Raw genomic sequence first — 16,820 nt, 5'->3', positions numbered from 1 at the left:
ATCAAGGAGACAGATGTTCTAGTCCTGGAGCCATGTGATTACTGACAAGTCTTGTTTGGTGAATGGAATGAGTCCATTTACACTGAGGGTAGCCTTTCCAGCTACGCTTCCTCCACCCAAAGCAAAATTCTTCTTCATGTCAATTAATTTGTAATAACATTGCGAGACTGAGATGTACACTGCCACCATGATGTCCTCTGAAGTAACTTAAAATACTGAGCTGAATATAAAAAGATATTGATGCTTATGGAGAAATATTTCTGTGCTGCATGCCTCTTTGGTTCTGTGTACGCATTCCTCCTATGATTCCTCCATTTTCTTGTGGTTGGTGCTGCTGGGAGTTTTTTCACTATACTTTATCCCAAGGACAGTAGGTGCCAGAGACTTGAGTGTCACACCAGCCACCTTGCTATTATCTTAACATCATTCATTTCTCGAGCTTAGTGGCCTGATGCTACCACCACCAGGCATTATCAGCCAGTAACATCTTTGGATGGAGTGGATAGAGTTGTTCTGTAAGTCTTCTGGTGACAGATCATCTTTAGATAGCCTGTTGCCTTTTGGCCAAGGGAGGAAAGTGTGCTGAATTGTCTAGACATGTAGATGACTTTTCAGGGATTTTAAGGGCATGCTGCAGAATTGGTGCACGTTTCTCTGGAAGAATGCGAAGTGCAGTGCTGTTTGTAGATATGCTGTGCTATCAAGTCTTCTGGAGCCTCCTTGCTTGAATCTAGCTCATTGAAGTTAATGGTTTCTGGTTGTCTTGTGTGACAGGCATAACCACTATTATCGGGTGCCAGTGGAGATTGTCTGTAGGCCATTTTGGTGCTGTCCTCTTAATCATTTCTGCATAAGAGAGAGCTTAAAAGTACATCTGATACGGAGTAAACAGCGCATTTCAGTTCCACTTCGTACTTGGAAAACAAGGTCTGGTAATTCACTGGGTCAAGTTGCTGAACAAATTGTTTCTAATGCTTTGTAGGTAGAATACATACTCATAACACCAACACATTTTTGATCATTTCAATGAAATTTAAAATAAATAAATCAATTTCTTAAAGTATTTTCTTATGTTTTGCTGTAGTTGGAGCCATATTTATCTAAAAATTGTTCTTTTTAAATTCTTTTGACATTATCTAAAAAGTCTTTTTGCCAGTAGAGAATGATAAACGGTTACTTTCACACAGATGTTAAACAATTTTAATTTTTTTTATTGGCCCTATCATGTAAAGACTGAAGAACAATGAAGGTCAGCTCAATAGGGCACAGGACTTTAAAATAAATTGGGAAGTAACAATAGTGTATGGTGTTATAGTATCCATATGTGAAAAACTATCATTCTGTCTTAGAATGTGTGCTTCAGTAATGCTGGTGGGCATACCCCTTCTTTCTTAAGGGCTCTTTGCTGTCTTTTTTGGAGGATTATGTGGCTGTGGTGATGGACAACTCGGCAATCATTTAAAACTCACACAATGTTGCAGAAACTGGATCTCAGTCCCACTTTGTTGGAAGCTGTTGAAGTTTCAACAGTATGCTGTTGTTGGCAGTTCACATGCCCGATGTCTCCAATTACTGACCGCTCCAACTAATCATCTACAAAGAGCTGTAACTGTGCTTAGTGGGAGGTCATGTCTGGGCTGCTCCCATGAATGTGCTTGGTTTATGGTGAATCTGTATTTTGCCTGGGTTTAAGAGAAGTACTGGGTTCTGTCTGAGGACAGACTGAAATCCATGAAGTCTTTTGGATGTAACCCTGTTTCATGATTGCAAGGGCTCCCATGCTCCCTTCCATAAATTCTCGTTAGAGTGAAGGCGGGGGGGAGGTGCTCTTGATCTTGATTGTTCCAGTTTTGAGGACTTACTCCTTTTCTTGAAGGACACTGAAAGCTCTCGGTATTCTTGACTTGTGAACAAACCCTGAAAGAACATGTATCACCCTGACCTTAGGGTACTCAGTCTCGCAGTACGGGTGCTGGGCTTTTCTCTGATAGTTTCTCTGATAGTGATCCTGTTTCTCTAACCTGATTCTTCCTCGTATCAGCAACTTTTCCACTAGCTGTATGTTCTGTATGTGAACCAGAATTTCCATGTAGTGTCTTGTTTCTTTGCTTCTAAACATTTCGTGGCACGTTTTGAGAATGAAGTGGTGGTGTTTTTCTCCACAACAACCAGGTGAGCTTCACTGAGTAATCTCCACTGCCTTCCAGTTCATTGGGCTGCCTTGTTCTCAGCCTCTGTGGCTGATGGGAGTTTGAGGACGTGAACAAATGTCTGTGTGTCTGTGACATTACCTGGCAGGATCCAAATCTCTTGCTCTCCATCTCCCTGAACTTCTTTTGCACTCTTCGTGGCAGGAAGCTTCTTGGTTTATCTTCATGGGATCAGGGTCTTATGGAAGTTCTAGACTGTCTCTTTGAGTGTGAGAAAAATCCAAGGGCTTTCCTGTCAGTGACCAAACAGATTTTTGACCATGTATAGAGGGCTTAAGAAACTGTTAGTATGGAACTTGTGAGAGACCTTAGGTGCCTCAGTAACTCTGTTGTGCATATTTACTATTTTGTATCTAAACAATGTGGCCACCTAGTGTTCAAGCACCTTGCCCTTTTGGTACAACCAGTGACCACACAGTTTGGTCATGGTGCCAGGTAGTTTTAACTGCTGTGAGAATTGTACATGTTGACTTGGATGAAGAATGAAAGATTGCTGGCAGTAACTGGTATTCTCTGAAATGTGCAGCTTTTGTGTGCTTTATTCACTCAGTTGCTTTTTCTGTCCTATCTATCCCAAGAATCTAAGTATGTTTGAAGAGAATTGAAATGCAGTCAGGTGTGTGCAAATAGAAGTGGACAAACTAGTTATCCTTTTGTGTCTGGCTGGGATGGAGTTCATTTTCTTTGTAGCAGCCTGTATGGTACTGTATATTTGTGGCTAAAACTGTTGATAGCACACTAATGTTTTGGCTGTTGCTGAACAGTGCTTGCACAGGTAAAGGCTATTCCCCCCACCATGAGTAGGCTGAGGCAGGGCAGGAGGTTGAAAGGGGACACATGCTCAGCAATAAAAGCTCAGGGAAAAGAGGAGGAAGGGGGAGGATGTTTGTGTTCGCGGTGTTTGTCTTCCCCAACAAGTGCTATGCATGCTGAGATCCCACTTTCCAGGAACTGGTGAGATATCTGCCTGCCAATGGAAAGTAGTGAATGAATTCCTCTTTTTGCTTTACTTGTGCACGCAGCTTTTTCTTTACCCATTAAACTGTCATTATTTGATCCATGAGCCTATTAACCTTCTGGTTTCTCCCCTTCCCCTCTCTGTACAGGAGAGGAGAGTGAGTGAGAGGCTGGGTGGGTGTTTGCCTTTTGGCCAGTGTCAACCCACCACACCTTTACAGATTTTGTAAAGAAAAAGCTCCTATGTTCTCATGTGGCAGAAAAGGAGTACTGTTAAACTCAACATTGAGAGCTGTGTCAAATCATGGTTGCTTCTTACTGGTAATTATTTTTTTTTACCTAATTTTGGAAAGGAGCCTGGGGGATTAGCAGGAGAATGTGCACTGAAATTCATTTAACTTAACCTCTTCTGTGAGGGTCAGTGATTTGTGCCTGATCTTGGCATTTTAAGGTGGTGTGTTTAGAGATCTCACATTGACAGAAGCATTATTGGTGCAGGAGAGAACAGAGTTAAGAACGTATTGTTGTGTAGGTTACCTTTTAAAGGAAACTGATATTCCTTCATTCAAATTTGGTATTTGAACTTTATAAGTTTGTATTTCTGAAAATAAATACCATTTTAATAGTCAGAAGAATGAAAAGCTCATTAATAGAGTATTTAGGAAATAACCATAATGGGTTTTAGATCTTTATTTTACCATCTTACTAAGCCAATGTCATGTAATGAATAAAATCAATAAGATGTTGACTTCTATTATTGTAGAGCTGCCTTTCTTCCTGGATATGGTAGTTAAAATTTTTGGCAAGTTTCAGGTGATGGGTCCACTTCTGTTCCCAAATCCCCCCAGATCCTCAGTGCTGCATATTCTTTTGGACTTTGTATTGCTAGCAATCCGACCAACTACAGCTGTTGTTAGTGACAGACCCTAATATCTAGGCTGAAGAGCCTGTGTGTTGGGAGCACGTATGGGGAGCTGAAAATACCAGTGTTCAATGTCAATTTTTACTGACAAATCATTATGGAACACTAGTAAGCATAAAGAGTGCTGGATCATACTTAAGAAAAGAGGTGAAGGATGTGACTCTTCAAGTATACAATGTCTCATAGAATGGAGAAGGATTAAGATTTTTTTTTTCAGAGTTCATGATACTCATTTTTTTCACCTCCGAAAAAGAAGTAGAGATTAAAGTAGAATAAAGGAGAGAGACTGGAGCAGTGATTCATTCATTTAGTAAGAAGTACGGGTTGGTTTTTTTTATTACCTTTAGGAGCTTATATAAGACTTTTTCAAGGAGACCAACATTTGGGCACAAATTCAGAAACTACCAAATACTCTTGGTCCATAATCACAAATATTCATTGTTTCTACAAACAGGACTAGAAACATGAGTAGGTTGTCTTACAGTTGGATTAGTGGGTAATACAGTGAAAGCTTCTTCTGCAGCTAATTCATTAAGGATATTTTAGTTGCTTTGTTTGTTTGCTTTTTAATGCCTCTTTTCTATATTTCTGGCTCTGTAATTTAGTAGTTGAATGTTTAGTGTATTCCTGACCCCTCCACTCCTCTCCCTCCCCACCCTCTGGGGTTTCTTGCTCTGGATCTGTCGTGGTTACCTAGAGAAATACAGAGATGCTTGATATTTTTTTAATATTTTGTTGGTTTAAGCAGGAGTGCATGGGATGCGAGTAATGGAGATTGGACTAATATAGGCTACAAAAAACGTATAAAATTCTTAACCATGAGGGCACAGAATAAGAATTTGTGGTGTAACCGATACTTACAGGCTGAGACTCATAAAGAAAAAAGATATTGTTTATTGCAGATTAAGAGGAGGAGATTGTAGATGGCTTTCAGTAATACCAATCTGAATTTTAATTGGAAAAGTTAGTCAAATGCAGACAAATGTGTTAATGGATTTACTATTAATGCTAATACTTAATACTAAAGTGTATTGGGAAGAATTATAGTCTTTTGTAATGTAGTAATATATCGGTGTTAGAGATTTCTTCATCCTTAACTTGTCTTGCTCTGTTACTTTAAGGATTTTACAGACGCTTTTACTGTTCTTAGGGAGCTGAATTAAAAGTACATGCTGTCAAACTTTTCAGCCCATTTATGGTACTGAGGAGAAAAAGTTGGTCTTTAAGACTATGATGTTGTATTAGAGAACTGACAGCTACATTGCGCTCTTATTTCTTGTTCACATTCAAAAAGTGATGTTGAACTAATAAAAATGTCAAAGATGATAAAAAAGAACAGTATTTTAAACAGTCCTTGTCTTTATTACCAGAAAAAAAAGACTGAAATAATAAGGGATGAGTAGTATCTAGTTAATATCAACTAATTTTAGCTATTCCCTTTTTAAAGAATTGCTGCAGCCAGTTGGTTTAATAAGTTTTAAATGCCAGTTTAATATGCAAAAGAAAAAATGTGGTGAACAGTAAGTACATGCTAATTGCACAATTGTTAGCACACGTTTCCAAAGTATGTATTAAGCTTCAAATGCTGTGTGCTGTATTAAACAAGTGTAATGCAAACCAATGATAATGAAAATATACTGGAGAAAGCCTTGTTTTATCTCTGTTAGCACTAATTTTAAATATGAAAGAAAAGTATCTGTGTAACTCAGCATTTTTAAATATAAATGCTTAAATGCAGGACCAGATCCTGTGCATCTCAGATCTTGGATACTTAATCTGATGTTCTCTAAAAACTTGTTTTCTGAAAAGTTTTTTCTTTTTAACTGAATGTTTATAAACCCTATTCTAGACAACTGTAAACCTTTATGTACAGACAAATGTAGAATGAGTTTTGTGGGTTTTGTATTGTGCTTGAATTTGTGTAAGCTTGTACAGGCATGTATTACATTTCCTAACAGGTTCAGTAACCTGTAAATGAGGATTGAAAAGATGTATCTATGTGTATTTTTCACCAGGCTTTGTTCACATTGGGTTTTGTCTCTACATAGTATTTAATTTTCACTGCCTTTATTTTTTCTTCTCCCAATAATAGTGAAGGTTTTTTGTCTTCAGATATATTTGTATACAAGAAAAGTCTATTAATCTGTATTATGATATTGCTACAGGTGTGTAAGTGTATTGGTTACAAAACAGAACTCTTGGGGTTTGTTTTTTATGGGTTTGGTGGTTTTTTGTTTTTTTCTTTTAATTTAAAAAGAAAATCTGTTCATTTTCCAGAGCAATGACAATGAAGAACGCCTGCAGGTTGTAAAACTTCTAGCAAAAATGTTTGGGGCAAAGGATTCGGAGCTGGCATCTCAAAACAAGCCACTTTGGCAGTGCTATCTGGGGAGGTATATGCTGGTTTAGTTCCCTTCCTAGGAGGAGAAAAACATTGAATGAAGTATAATCCAACCTTTTTTTTTTTTTTTTTTTTTTGTGACACTACTAAGTGCAAGTTCTCTCGTGCTGCTTTAGCTGAAATCTGACAGATAATGCTAAAGAGATTATTTTACATACATCTTCTGCATCTGTGATTCTGCAGAGTGAACAATTACAAATCATTCCTTTTTAGTTCGTTTTTTTGCAAGTATGTATTGCCATTGTCAAGGAAAAGGAATAGTTTAATTTCTTCACAAGTGAAATTATTCAGTGATGGATTAATTCTAAAACAGCATCAAATGACATTTGCATTATCAGGCAATGTTAGAACTGGCTTTGAGGCTTTTATGTACAGTATTTGTATACTGGTTTCAATTTTTTTTAGTGGTAGGAGTGCCTTAAAAGAGGTATGTAGTATTTATAATGCTGAAACAGTCTTTTGTTTTTAAATACTCTGCCAGTTTGAGACAGAAAACATAGCTGGAGCTTGCAGTCAGGAGAAGCCTAAGTATGGCTACTATGATGAAAATGTTTTTGATTTGAGTAAATGAGGATAAACTCTATAATTTAAACACCTGCAGTAGTTGATAATGTAGCATTCAATCGTATCAAAACCGGAGTCCTCAAATGCTACTTGTTAGAGTACAGAAAATTTAATTGAGGGATAGCCTTTTGCGTGAAACTATATAACTATTTAAAACATTGCATGTCATCAAAAAATACCAGATCTAATTGGGCCCAAAGGAAAATGCTTCATTGTGTTACAATGTGAAGCGATGTGAATATGTGCAATCTGTTGTTCATAATTACTGTTTTCAACTAGTTATGAATCACATACACATATTTACTTTTTTCAAGGATTTTAACTAAGGCATAATAGCTGTGTTATTAAAGGAACCATTCTTAGAATCTCTTGATTTTGAAAACATACTTGGTTTTTACTAAAACAGTTATTCCTTAAAACCACTTTGATAAATAAGCATTTCAACAGCAATAATGTTCTAAAATTCAATTTTTAGTTTGTTTAAAACCAAGCATTTTGAGGGTAGCTTGAAAATGCATTTAATTTCTCAAGAGTTGTTTGTAACTCTCATTACATCAATAGTTCTATTATAAAAATTACTTATATCAAAATTAAACACAAGAAAATACTAGTTCTCAAGCATCAAACCTAATTCAGTCTTTCAAAATGGAATCTTACAGAAGTTGAAGTGATCCATCTCAGAACACATTTGTATGAGGGTAGATGCCCATTTGTTTGCTGTCTGTCATAGAGTTTGAAGAGGGGACAAATATTGCAGTCTTATAAAACCTTTAGTTGCTGATACATGTTTCATGGTTAATTATGTGGAGCATTACAGAAAAGATAGTTAAAATATGTCAGATGTCTTTCTAATAAATAATTGTTGTCTGCCTGGGAGTCTTTCATGTGTACCAGGAGAGGATATTTCTCTTCATGTTCAGAACATGAATTAATAAATGAGTACAAGAATTTTTTCTTAAGCTAAAGGCAGTCTTACCTTAATACTGTGAAATGAGAGATGTTTTATGCATGTAACTGTGCATGGGAAGCATGGAAATATTTTCAGAGGTGTTTGTGCAGAAATAAACTAGTTGCTTTCGTAGAAGTGATACTTCTGTTGTTGTTGTAATGCATTGTCTTGTTTCTAAATAGGTTTAATGATATCCATGTACCTATTCGTCTTGAATGTGTGAAATTTGCAAGTCACTGCCTTATGAACCATCCTGACCTAGCAAAAGACTTAACAGGTACCAGATTTATTATAAAATTAAAATACAATTTTAAGTCTCCTGGAAAAGTCTGGAAGGTTAGTTGTAATCCTAAATAATGTTGTCAGATGTTGTGGAGGACATAACTGAGGTTGGAGTTTTAAGTCAGAGTCCCTGCCTTCAGTGCTGCTTCTCAGGCTGAGGGGATTGTACATAAAGAATGCCATAACCAAAGAGATCACTCTCCCTCTCTTAGAGTAGTTGCATTCCCAACTGCTGTTGAAATTAAGCACCGTGGGATCAGGCAAACACAGCCTGGCTAACCTAATGGTCATGGCATTTATTAATTGAGGTGCAGAGTGGAGACTCCAGTTGCGCAAAGCTGAAATGTATAAATATTATGCAGCCACTGTCTAAAACATGAAAACAGTCCTCATAACTGTGACCACAGCCATTGGTTCCTGCTCCTTCAGATCAAACACAGCCTGTAATTCAAGATCTCTGTAGGAAGAAGGCAACTGGCATAGATAGAAGTGTTTAGTATTTGTTGTTCCCAGTGTCTTAATGAAAAAAGTGTAATTGAAGAGAATTGGTTGGCTTGGTTTTTTTCCCCTCAAAGTGTATACGGCGATGGTATCTCCCTCCAATCAATAAGCTCCTACTTCTTGTAGTTTTTCAGAGGTAACATTTTTGTCCTTTTGCTCTAAGGAGGGAATTTAAAGGGCTGTTAAGTGCATGGGATTGCTCTCCTGCTTGCTGAGCGTTTGTCAAGTTCGACGCAAATGCAGGCAGGCTGGAGTCATCCTGTAGTTATCGGTATTGCTAAGCCAGTTAAAAAAAAAAAGTTTCTGGAAATTTCTTTAATGGAACGGTAAAGATATTTCCTCTTTGATTATCAGAATTGTATTTTCAAGGATTTCTTTTTTCTTTTTTACATTGCAGAAAGACTTTGTGCCCCCTCTAATGGTATCCTCTGGGAAATGTAATTTTGCTTGCCCCTCCTCTCTCTCCCCACAGTGCTTATTGAAGTCAAATTGTTGAAAAATTTCTCTGACTCACTGGTGTTTGAGACCAGAATTGTTTTGTGCAATGGCATTTGTTCTTCCTTTGGTTTAGTTTATTATGTGTTCTTGTGGAACAAAATTGGTTTTTTTTTAAAAAACTCTTATTTGGATTTCAAATTTTATAACCTCCATAAGTGCAAAGCTTTATTTCTTGATGTACTCATTCAACACTTGTGCTGATTACCAGAATGTTAATGGCCAATATTTCAAATGAGACTTGAAAATTTTCACTGGTCATTGAACAGTAATAAGAGAACAGTAACTCTGGTTGTTTCATCTGGAGTAAACTTTGAATTTTCAATGTTTCTTAATGTTCTCAATGTTTCACTGATGTATGCTCTGTACAGTGATCTTAATAACTTTTGTGTGCATTTTCCTACCCGTTTGTGCTTTTAAATTAACCTAAAATACATACTTCTAAAAAGATAAATGAACTTTGCCATTTTATCAGCTTTCGAAAATGACAATAGTTAACATGTATGACACTTCCAAGCAGAAATCTTAAAATGTTGATAAGATTATTGATGCTACCAAATAAGTAGCAATGGGCCAAAATAATTCAGAAAAATTGTTTTAAGATTAATGAACTAGAATGTGTCTAAATAAGCATTATAGCTTGGTCAAAGAGCATGCTTTTGAAGTATGTCTCTTGATTTGTCCCTGCTTACAATGCTTACATGGCTCACACTGTGGAGTGTTCCTGGAGCATGTGAACTAGATTCCTTGTGGATAATACAGAAGTTGTGATCAGGAGTGCAACTAATGTGCTCCGGCAGCCAAAGGGGATGGACTCTGCAGGAAGAGAGTAGCCTCTAGCCTGAAGTAAGACTTTAAAATGTATATAGTGTGGTTACCAAGTTCTCAGCACTGTCTGTTCTGTTCTACAGATCCAATTCTGTTTGGCTATAATAGTTGCTAATGTAGACATAGGCTAACTATTATAAGAAATAATAAAAAAATGTAACCCCATAACTCTTAATTTCCATAATGCCAGAAATATAAATATTTTATATTCTAAGCAAATATAAAGTTTTACTGACATTCCAGTTAATCTTAGAGAAAACTGATGGTTTCTTCATGAACTGTGGATGCTCAGAACAGTAGAAAGTCATGTTTTCTGTTTGTCAGTTGAGTACTGTCTGGAGAAAAAAAAGTAGCTGAAGTTGTATACCTACAATGAAATACTTATTCTGTTTTTTTCCAGAATATCTTAAAGTAAGGTCACATGATCCTGAAGAGGCCATAAGGCATGATGTTATAGTATCCATAGTTACTGCTGCTAAAAAAGATCTTTTGCTTGTCAATGATCACCTGCTTAATTTTGTCAGAGAACGAACACTGGACAAGCGGGTAAGACATAATTAGTATTAATAATGGCTGCGCGTTATGTTTCTAGACTCTAATTTAGCTTTTTAAAGACCACTGCTTCTCAAAAATGCTGAACTAATTTTAAAATGATGAATGAAAAGCAATATAATGCAAAAAATATTTTAGCGATCTATTTAATGAGACATCTTTTGCCTTTGACTGGAATGCCACATTTTTAATATGTTATATTTTTATTTAAGGTAGTATGATTAAAAAAAAAAAAGGCTGAAGCACAATGTTGTTCCAGTTGGCTAGATTTAATAAAATTTTTTAGTAAAATTAGATCCTTGTAAAACATTCTAACATTTTCTTAAGAAATTTTGCAAGCAGGTTTCAAAATGTATTGCAGATTACTGATGAAAAACATTCCACCATCAGAGGTAGCTAGTTTACCTACTTTTAATTAGATCATTGGAAGACTGCAAATCAGTGTGGTAGCTTTCAAATTTGAATAGTCTTGAAAATTAGTTTCACTGTGTTTCATTATTTGATAAAATTTGAGGTTTGCTGCTTATGTTAAAGCATGGTAAACAAGGCTGTTGATGGCAAACTTTTGAAATTGACATTATCATGTGATTTTTTTCATTTGGTGACATGCTTTCCCCTATTGCACACGTAATACAATCACACATATGCAGTATAGATGGTGAGAAAGGGTGTTGGCTTAAATTTGTAACAATTCTAAATTCAAGAGGCATACTTGCATAGTAGTTACCGATGTTGAAAGGTTTAGCATAACAGATATGATGCAGTATGTGTTGCACTTAGAACTCAATTTAACTTTTTTGTAAATTGAATGATTTTATTTTGGTGTAGAAGAGGAAATACCTGTCAGGAAACTCTGCAGTCTTTTCAGTTTTGAGTTTTGAACTACTAAACTGGGTACTATTTCTTTTTCTCAAGTGGAGAGTGAGGAAGGAAGCTATGATGGGACTTGCACAGATATACAAGAAGTATTCATTACAATCAGAAGCAGGAAAAGAAGCTGCAAAACAGATATCATGGATCAAAGACAAACTTCTGCATATATATTATCAAAACAGTATTGATGACCGGTAAGTCAGTTGTGAAAACTAGGTGGTTCTGTGGATAAGCAAGGTAACTTATTATGAAGATTTGTATTTCCTTTGTGCTTAATTGCTGACAAGAAGGAGAAGATGTGATGAGCCTGTATGTTTTGATCCAGTGTGTAATCCTATGCAGCTTGATAATTTTTATGTTAAAATTCAGTAAGTAAAATTGCTTTAACGATCTTGCTGTAGATTCGCGTGTTGTTCCTGTATGCTCTAAAGATAAGTCTAGTACAAGTAGGGACAACAGTTAAGACATCTCACTCTGCAAAAGGTTAGTTTTTCTGTACTATAATAGCCATGAATTAGAGCCTTGTCCTGGATTTGTGGGGAAAGCAGTGCCTCTGTCGTACCAGCTATAGCCTTGTATATGGTTCTTTGTATTGAAAAATAAATGGTTGGACATAGAGAACTAGTTTGGGAACTAGTCCACCTTGACTAATCAAGGGCATCTTGGTGTCTTTGGAAACGAGCCTTTGGCCTTCACAGCATGATCAGATACCAGTGGCATTGCAAACCCCTACAAGTCTTTTCAAAAACTCACAGCTTCAAAAAGTCATCTTCAAAATAAGCAATTATTTCATGGTACCACGGAAGTGGACAGAACCGTCTGGATCTTCAGATCCAGTCTTGCCCACTCACATTTTTCTTGAACTTCAGTGCCTTTTTAAACTAACTGGGTTTGGGTTTTCATCACCTGCTCCAATTGTGCATAAGGATTTTCTTCTCTTTTCTAGCCTAAACGTACATGATTGCGATTTTTTTTTACCTATTTACTCTATTCTATTATGTTGACCTGAATTTGCAAAAGTCTTGGGCCTTCTTGGTATTTAAAATTGCAGCATGGGCTTTAGTTTTCCTTTTGTTTTTTCTTCTCAGTCTTTCCTAGGTAACTGGCAGACCCATACCTTCCTCGCCTCCTGTTTCCAAATAAGGAGCTTCCATGTTAGAGCAGAAGCTTTTAATAATTCCCTTGTGAATGTACCTGCATTATTATTGTGGAAGCAAAAGAAATGGGATAAACTCAGCCCTTGGGGAAGCGGCCAGGGAGGGGTGGAGGGAAGTCAGGTCCTTCTGACTAGTATCTGAATCCTCCTTCTGGGCTTCATGATAATGTGTGATATAATCAAGATGATACTACTTTTTTTTTTTATTTTAGGCCAATTAATTTGGGTCAATTCATGAATTTACCCCAATACTGACCTGTAATGAAATTGGTCTGATAATTAAGACACATCCTCCTCTAAAATCCTTTGGTTCCTGTCTAGATTAATACATCTAATTTTGATAATGTCACCTCTTAAATGTCCTACTGATAACATTAACATTACGTCTTCTGTAGCGATGTATTTTTGTATAGTTTATGCCGAGTTATATTGGAAGTTAAGTAACTTGACCTTTAGGTTTTTGAATAACCCCATCCTTATATGCAACAACTGATCTCTAGATAGGTCTGAGAATTTTTGAATGAATGTTTTAGCAACTGAAGACCACTTTCTTCCATTACAGTTTAAGTTTCTTAATCCTGTCTTTCAGATTACTTGTTGAACGCATCTTTGCTCAGTACATGGTCCCTCACAACTTGGAAACAAATGAACGAATGAAATGTTTGTATTACCTTTATGCAACACTGGATTCAAATGCTGTGAAGTATGTGCTATTTTTTAATGCTAGCAAAATACTTTTTAATACAAATATTGTAAATTGGTTCTAAATTGTTATGAGTAGCCTAAGCAGGTGGGCAAAAGTAGTTTACAAACTATCAGAAAACAGAATGTAGCAATAGTATCTATATTTCAAGTAGAATTTGGGGGGGGGGAAAATACCCTGATAGATTGTTTTCTAACAAGGTGTGGTACCTTTTAATCATAAACAGCTAAAAAAGGTAGTGTCAAAGATCTGGAAAGAAGCTTGAGTGCATGTCAGTCCTTTTAGGTCTGAAAAGAGATAGCATAGATAGTAGTGTTGACTAGCTCTAGATCTTATCTGACAGCTTTTAAATTAATATACTACACGTTTTAGCAGCCAGGATGATTTAAGAGTGGGAAGGAATTACTTGTTTGTCTTTCCTCCTTCAAAATGCATTTTACTTTTGCTACGTGCCTTCTTCAGCTTAAAATGGGTACCTGTGCATGAATTTGACTAATAACAGTTTTGCTGCCGTAATGTTCACAGTTTGATTGAATTTGGTTAGTTTTACTTTGTTTTTCATTTAGTAGTACTCAGTCACTTGAAAATCAAATACAGTGTTTTTTTTCTCATGAGGGAGACTAGAAAAGGCTTTGTATATGAAAGAATAGCTTAAAAACGCCAAAGCCTTCAAATACTACAGAAACTGATGTTCGAATCCTCTGCATTTCTTGTATGACCTGCCTAAAGATACTACAACTGTAACAAACTAAAATTAAGAATAGTATATTAAAAATAAAAAGTTACTGTTCTAGTAATTCTTAGTATAGGCTAAACAAAAATACAGAATGGATTCTTTTCAGTACTTGTTATTTCAGGCAACAAGTAACTTCTGAATTCTACAGTTTTCGTATGCAGCAGTATTCATTTTAAAGACATAGTATGTTCAATTAGTTATATATAACTGACTTTTTACTTGTGGATTCTGGAAGTTTTTTAAATGAAGCTGTGACTTTTTTTATTTATATGTCTTATTTTTCCTAGAAAGTGTGCTAATTTTCAATTTTATTGAATATCTCTAATGCATCTCTTACCAGTCTAATCATGTCCACTTTTCACAATTTATTCATCTAGTAGCTGCTTTCTGTGTGCAAGAAAAACATTGTTTTGATGATAAAAATCTTAAACATCTGCTTTAGCCTGCTTCTTGGAATGTTTTTAGAAGAGTGATTTCAGGCTTGTACAAATGAGTTCTTTATGGGCCAGACATCAGTTACTTCCTACTTCTTTTAAAGGCAGTGTAGTTAAGAATCTCAAATGAAACTTGTTGCATAATCTCACTTTGTTCCAGTCTAATACGAGCAATTAAATTTTCCATATCATGCCATTAGGTAACATTTAGCCTTTGCTCGTACAGCAGTGAAAGTTCAGGTGATAAGCACATTTCTGAGTCTGAAGTTGAAAAGAACTTAAAGGCTCTTATTGGACAACTGTGTTAATTTTCTATTATTTATTTATTTATTTAATTTATTTACTATACAAGTCTTACGAGGAGTGGCTGAGGGAACTGGGGCTGTTTAGCCTGGAGAAAAGGAGGCTGAGGGGAGACCTTAGCGCTCTCTACAACCCCCTGAAAGAAGGTTGTAGCAAATTGAATATCCGTCTCTTCTCCCAAGTAACAAGCGATAGGATGAGAAGAAACGGCCTCAAGTTGTGCCAGGGGAGGTTTAGATTGGATATTAGGGAAAATTTCTTTACTGAAAGGGTTGTCAGGCATTGGAACAGGCTGCCCAGTGAAGTGGTTGAGTCACCATCCCTGGAGGTATTTAAAGAGGTGTAGATGTGGTGCTTAGGGACATGGTTTAGTGGTGGAGTTGGCAGTGCTCCCTTAATGGTTGGATTCAATGATCTTAAAGGTCTTTTCCAACCTAAATGATTCTGTGATTTATTGAATAGACGATTTTGACAAATCTTAACTTTTTTTTTTTAGAGCATTGAATGAAATGTGGAAATGTCAAAATCTGCTACGACATCAAGTAAAGGATTTAGTTGACCTAATAAAACAACCCAAAGTGAGTTCCATTTTATCTTTATCTTACCATGAATATGCTATCTTACCATGAATACTTAATATGCTATTTTTTAATTCCATTTATTTTACTATCTCAAGCTTATTTTTAATGACAGAAAATATTGTGAAAGTTAACTGATATTCTATTAGACTACTCTTGTAGTGGGAAATGTGTAGACATTTTGTTAATAAAATTGAAGAGGAAGGTGTGTTATAGAAATTTTTAAAAGTTTTTGCCAGTCATTTGATACTAAAATATTTTCTCACAGTGTTTGAGTTACATCTTGCCAGGATTGTTCTGGCTCTTGAAAGGGGAAAAAACAGCATATTATTCTTGACTGCCAAATTGAGTAATTAAGAAAAAGTACCTATACACCCTAACTGCTTATCTTATGTCTATGATCAGTAACACTGAAGAAATCAGAATTTTTTTATCCCAACAGGTTACTTGTTTCTCTTCCTTCTTGGAAACTTCTTAAATGTTGTATTGGAGGTACCAGACTACAGTTGAATTCTTTGTTTATGAATTTGCTCAGAAGGAAAAAATAAACATTTATTGAGCATCTAGGATATTCTCATAAAGTAAAATTTAGATTTGTTTTAGTTATATGTATGTGCATACTCATGTTTGAGGGGGAAAAAGTCATAAGATGAAATTCTGGTTATAATTTGACTTTATAATATAAATATATGACTTTATAATTTTGACTTTGACGCCAAAAGTCTAATCTGGTGCTTCTTTTACAGAAATAATATATAGTAGAAATTTTTGCAATGCTGACACTCATACAAGGGTGTGTGTGATTTTTATTTTCTATATGTGTATATACTCATACCACAGTAAACTTAATGAAATTCTATGACTGAATTATCCATTTGCTGGAATTACCTGAATGAGGAAGAGTGGGTAACTGTGTGGTTGGATTATCTAATATCTGCTATGAAATGCTACTGTCTTACAGATAGAGAAAGACTTATCCAATTAAAATGCATCTCTTATTGTTTCAGTCCTGACTGCAGTGAAATTTGTAATTTTTACTTAGTGCATTTAGAATTTAATACAACATTACAGAATGTTTTAAGTGCAGTAATTGCTAGTACAACAGTACTTCATTGTGTTTCGGTCGCTGTATTGAAATATTTTTCATGTACTGTTTTATATTCCTTGATGTAGGTTAAATACACTTACACATTTAAAACTTGACTGAGTTTCTTGATATTTTCTGCACTTCAGTTGAAAGTGAAATTTCAACTTTTCCTTTTGTTTTCAGGGAGATACAACGAAAGTTCTTTTTCAATCATAAAATATCAAATATGATATGGAATTAAATGTGTAGGTTTTGACAAATGCCAGCCTAGGCATTGCATTCAAAACAG

The 16,820-nt window shown here is 35.7% G+C and overlaps 1 protein-coding gene across 4 annotated transcripts in view; it reads left to right on the top strand.

The window, feature by feature from the left end:
* PDS5B (PDS5 cohesin associated factor B) overlaps nt 1-16,820 on the top strand; it is a 113,769-nt gene that overhangs the window by 44,958 nt on the left and 51,991 nt on the right. For all 4 annotated transcript variants that reach the window (XM_075050611.1, XM_075050609.1, XM_075050610.1 and 1 more), the window contains 6 exons: nt 6,367-6,482; nt 8,186-8,280; nt 10,510-10,655; nt 11,577-11,728; nt 13,280-13,393; nt 15,363-15,444. In XM_075050611.1, coding sequence (XP_074906712.1) covers nt 6,367-6,482; nt 8,186-8,280; nt 10,510-10,655; nt 11,577-11,728; nt 13,280-13,393; nt 15,363-15,444 — 705 coding nt within the window. The remainder of the gene's footprint in view (nt 1-6,366; nt 6,483-8,185; nt 8,281-10,509; nt 10,656-11,576; nt 11,729-13,279; nt 13,394-15,362; nt 15,445-16,820) is intronic.

Source organism: Buteo buteo, chromosome 18, assembly GCF_964188355.1.
Source record: "Buteo buteo chromosome 18, bButBut1.hap1.1, whole genome shotgun sequence".
Classification (NCBI taxonomy): domain Eukaryota; kingdom Metazoa; phylum Chordata; class Aves; order Accipitriformes; family Accipitridae; genus Buteo; species Buteo buteo.
This window is presented reverse-complemented; position numbering and strand designations above follow the sequence as displayed.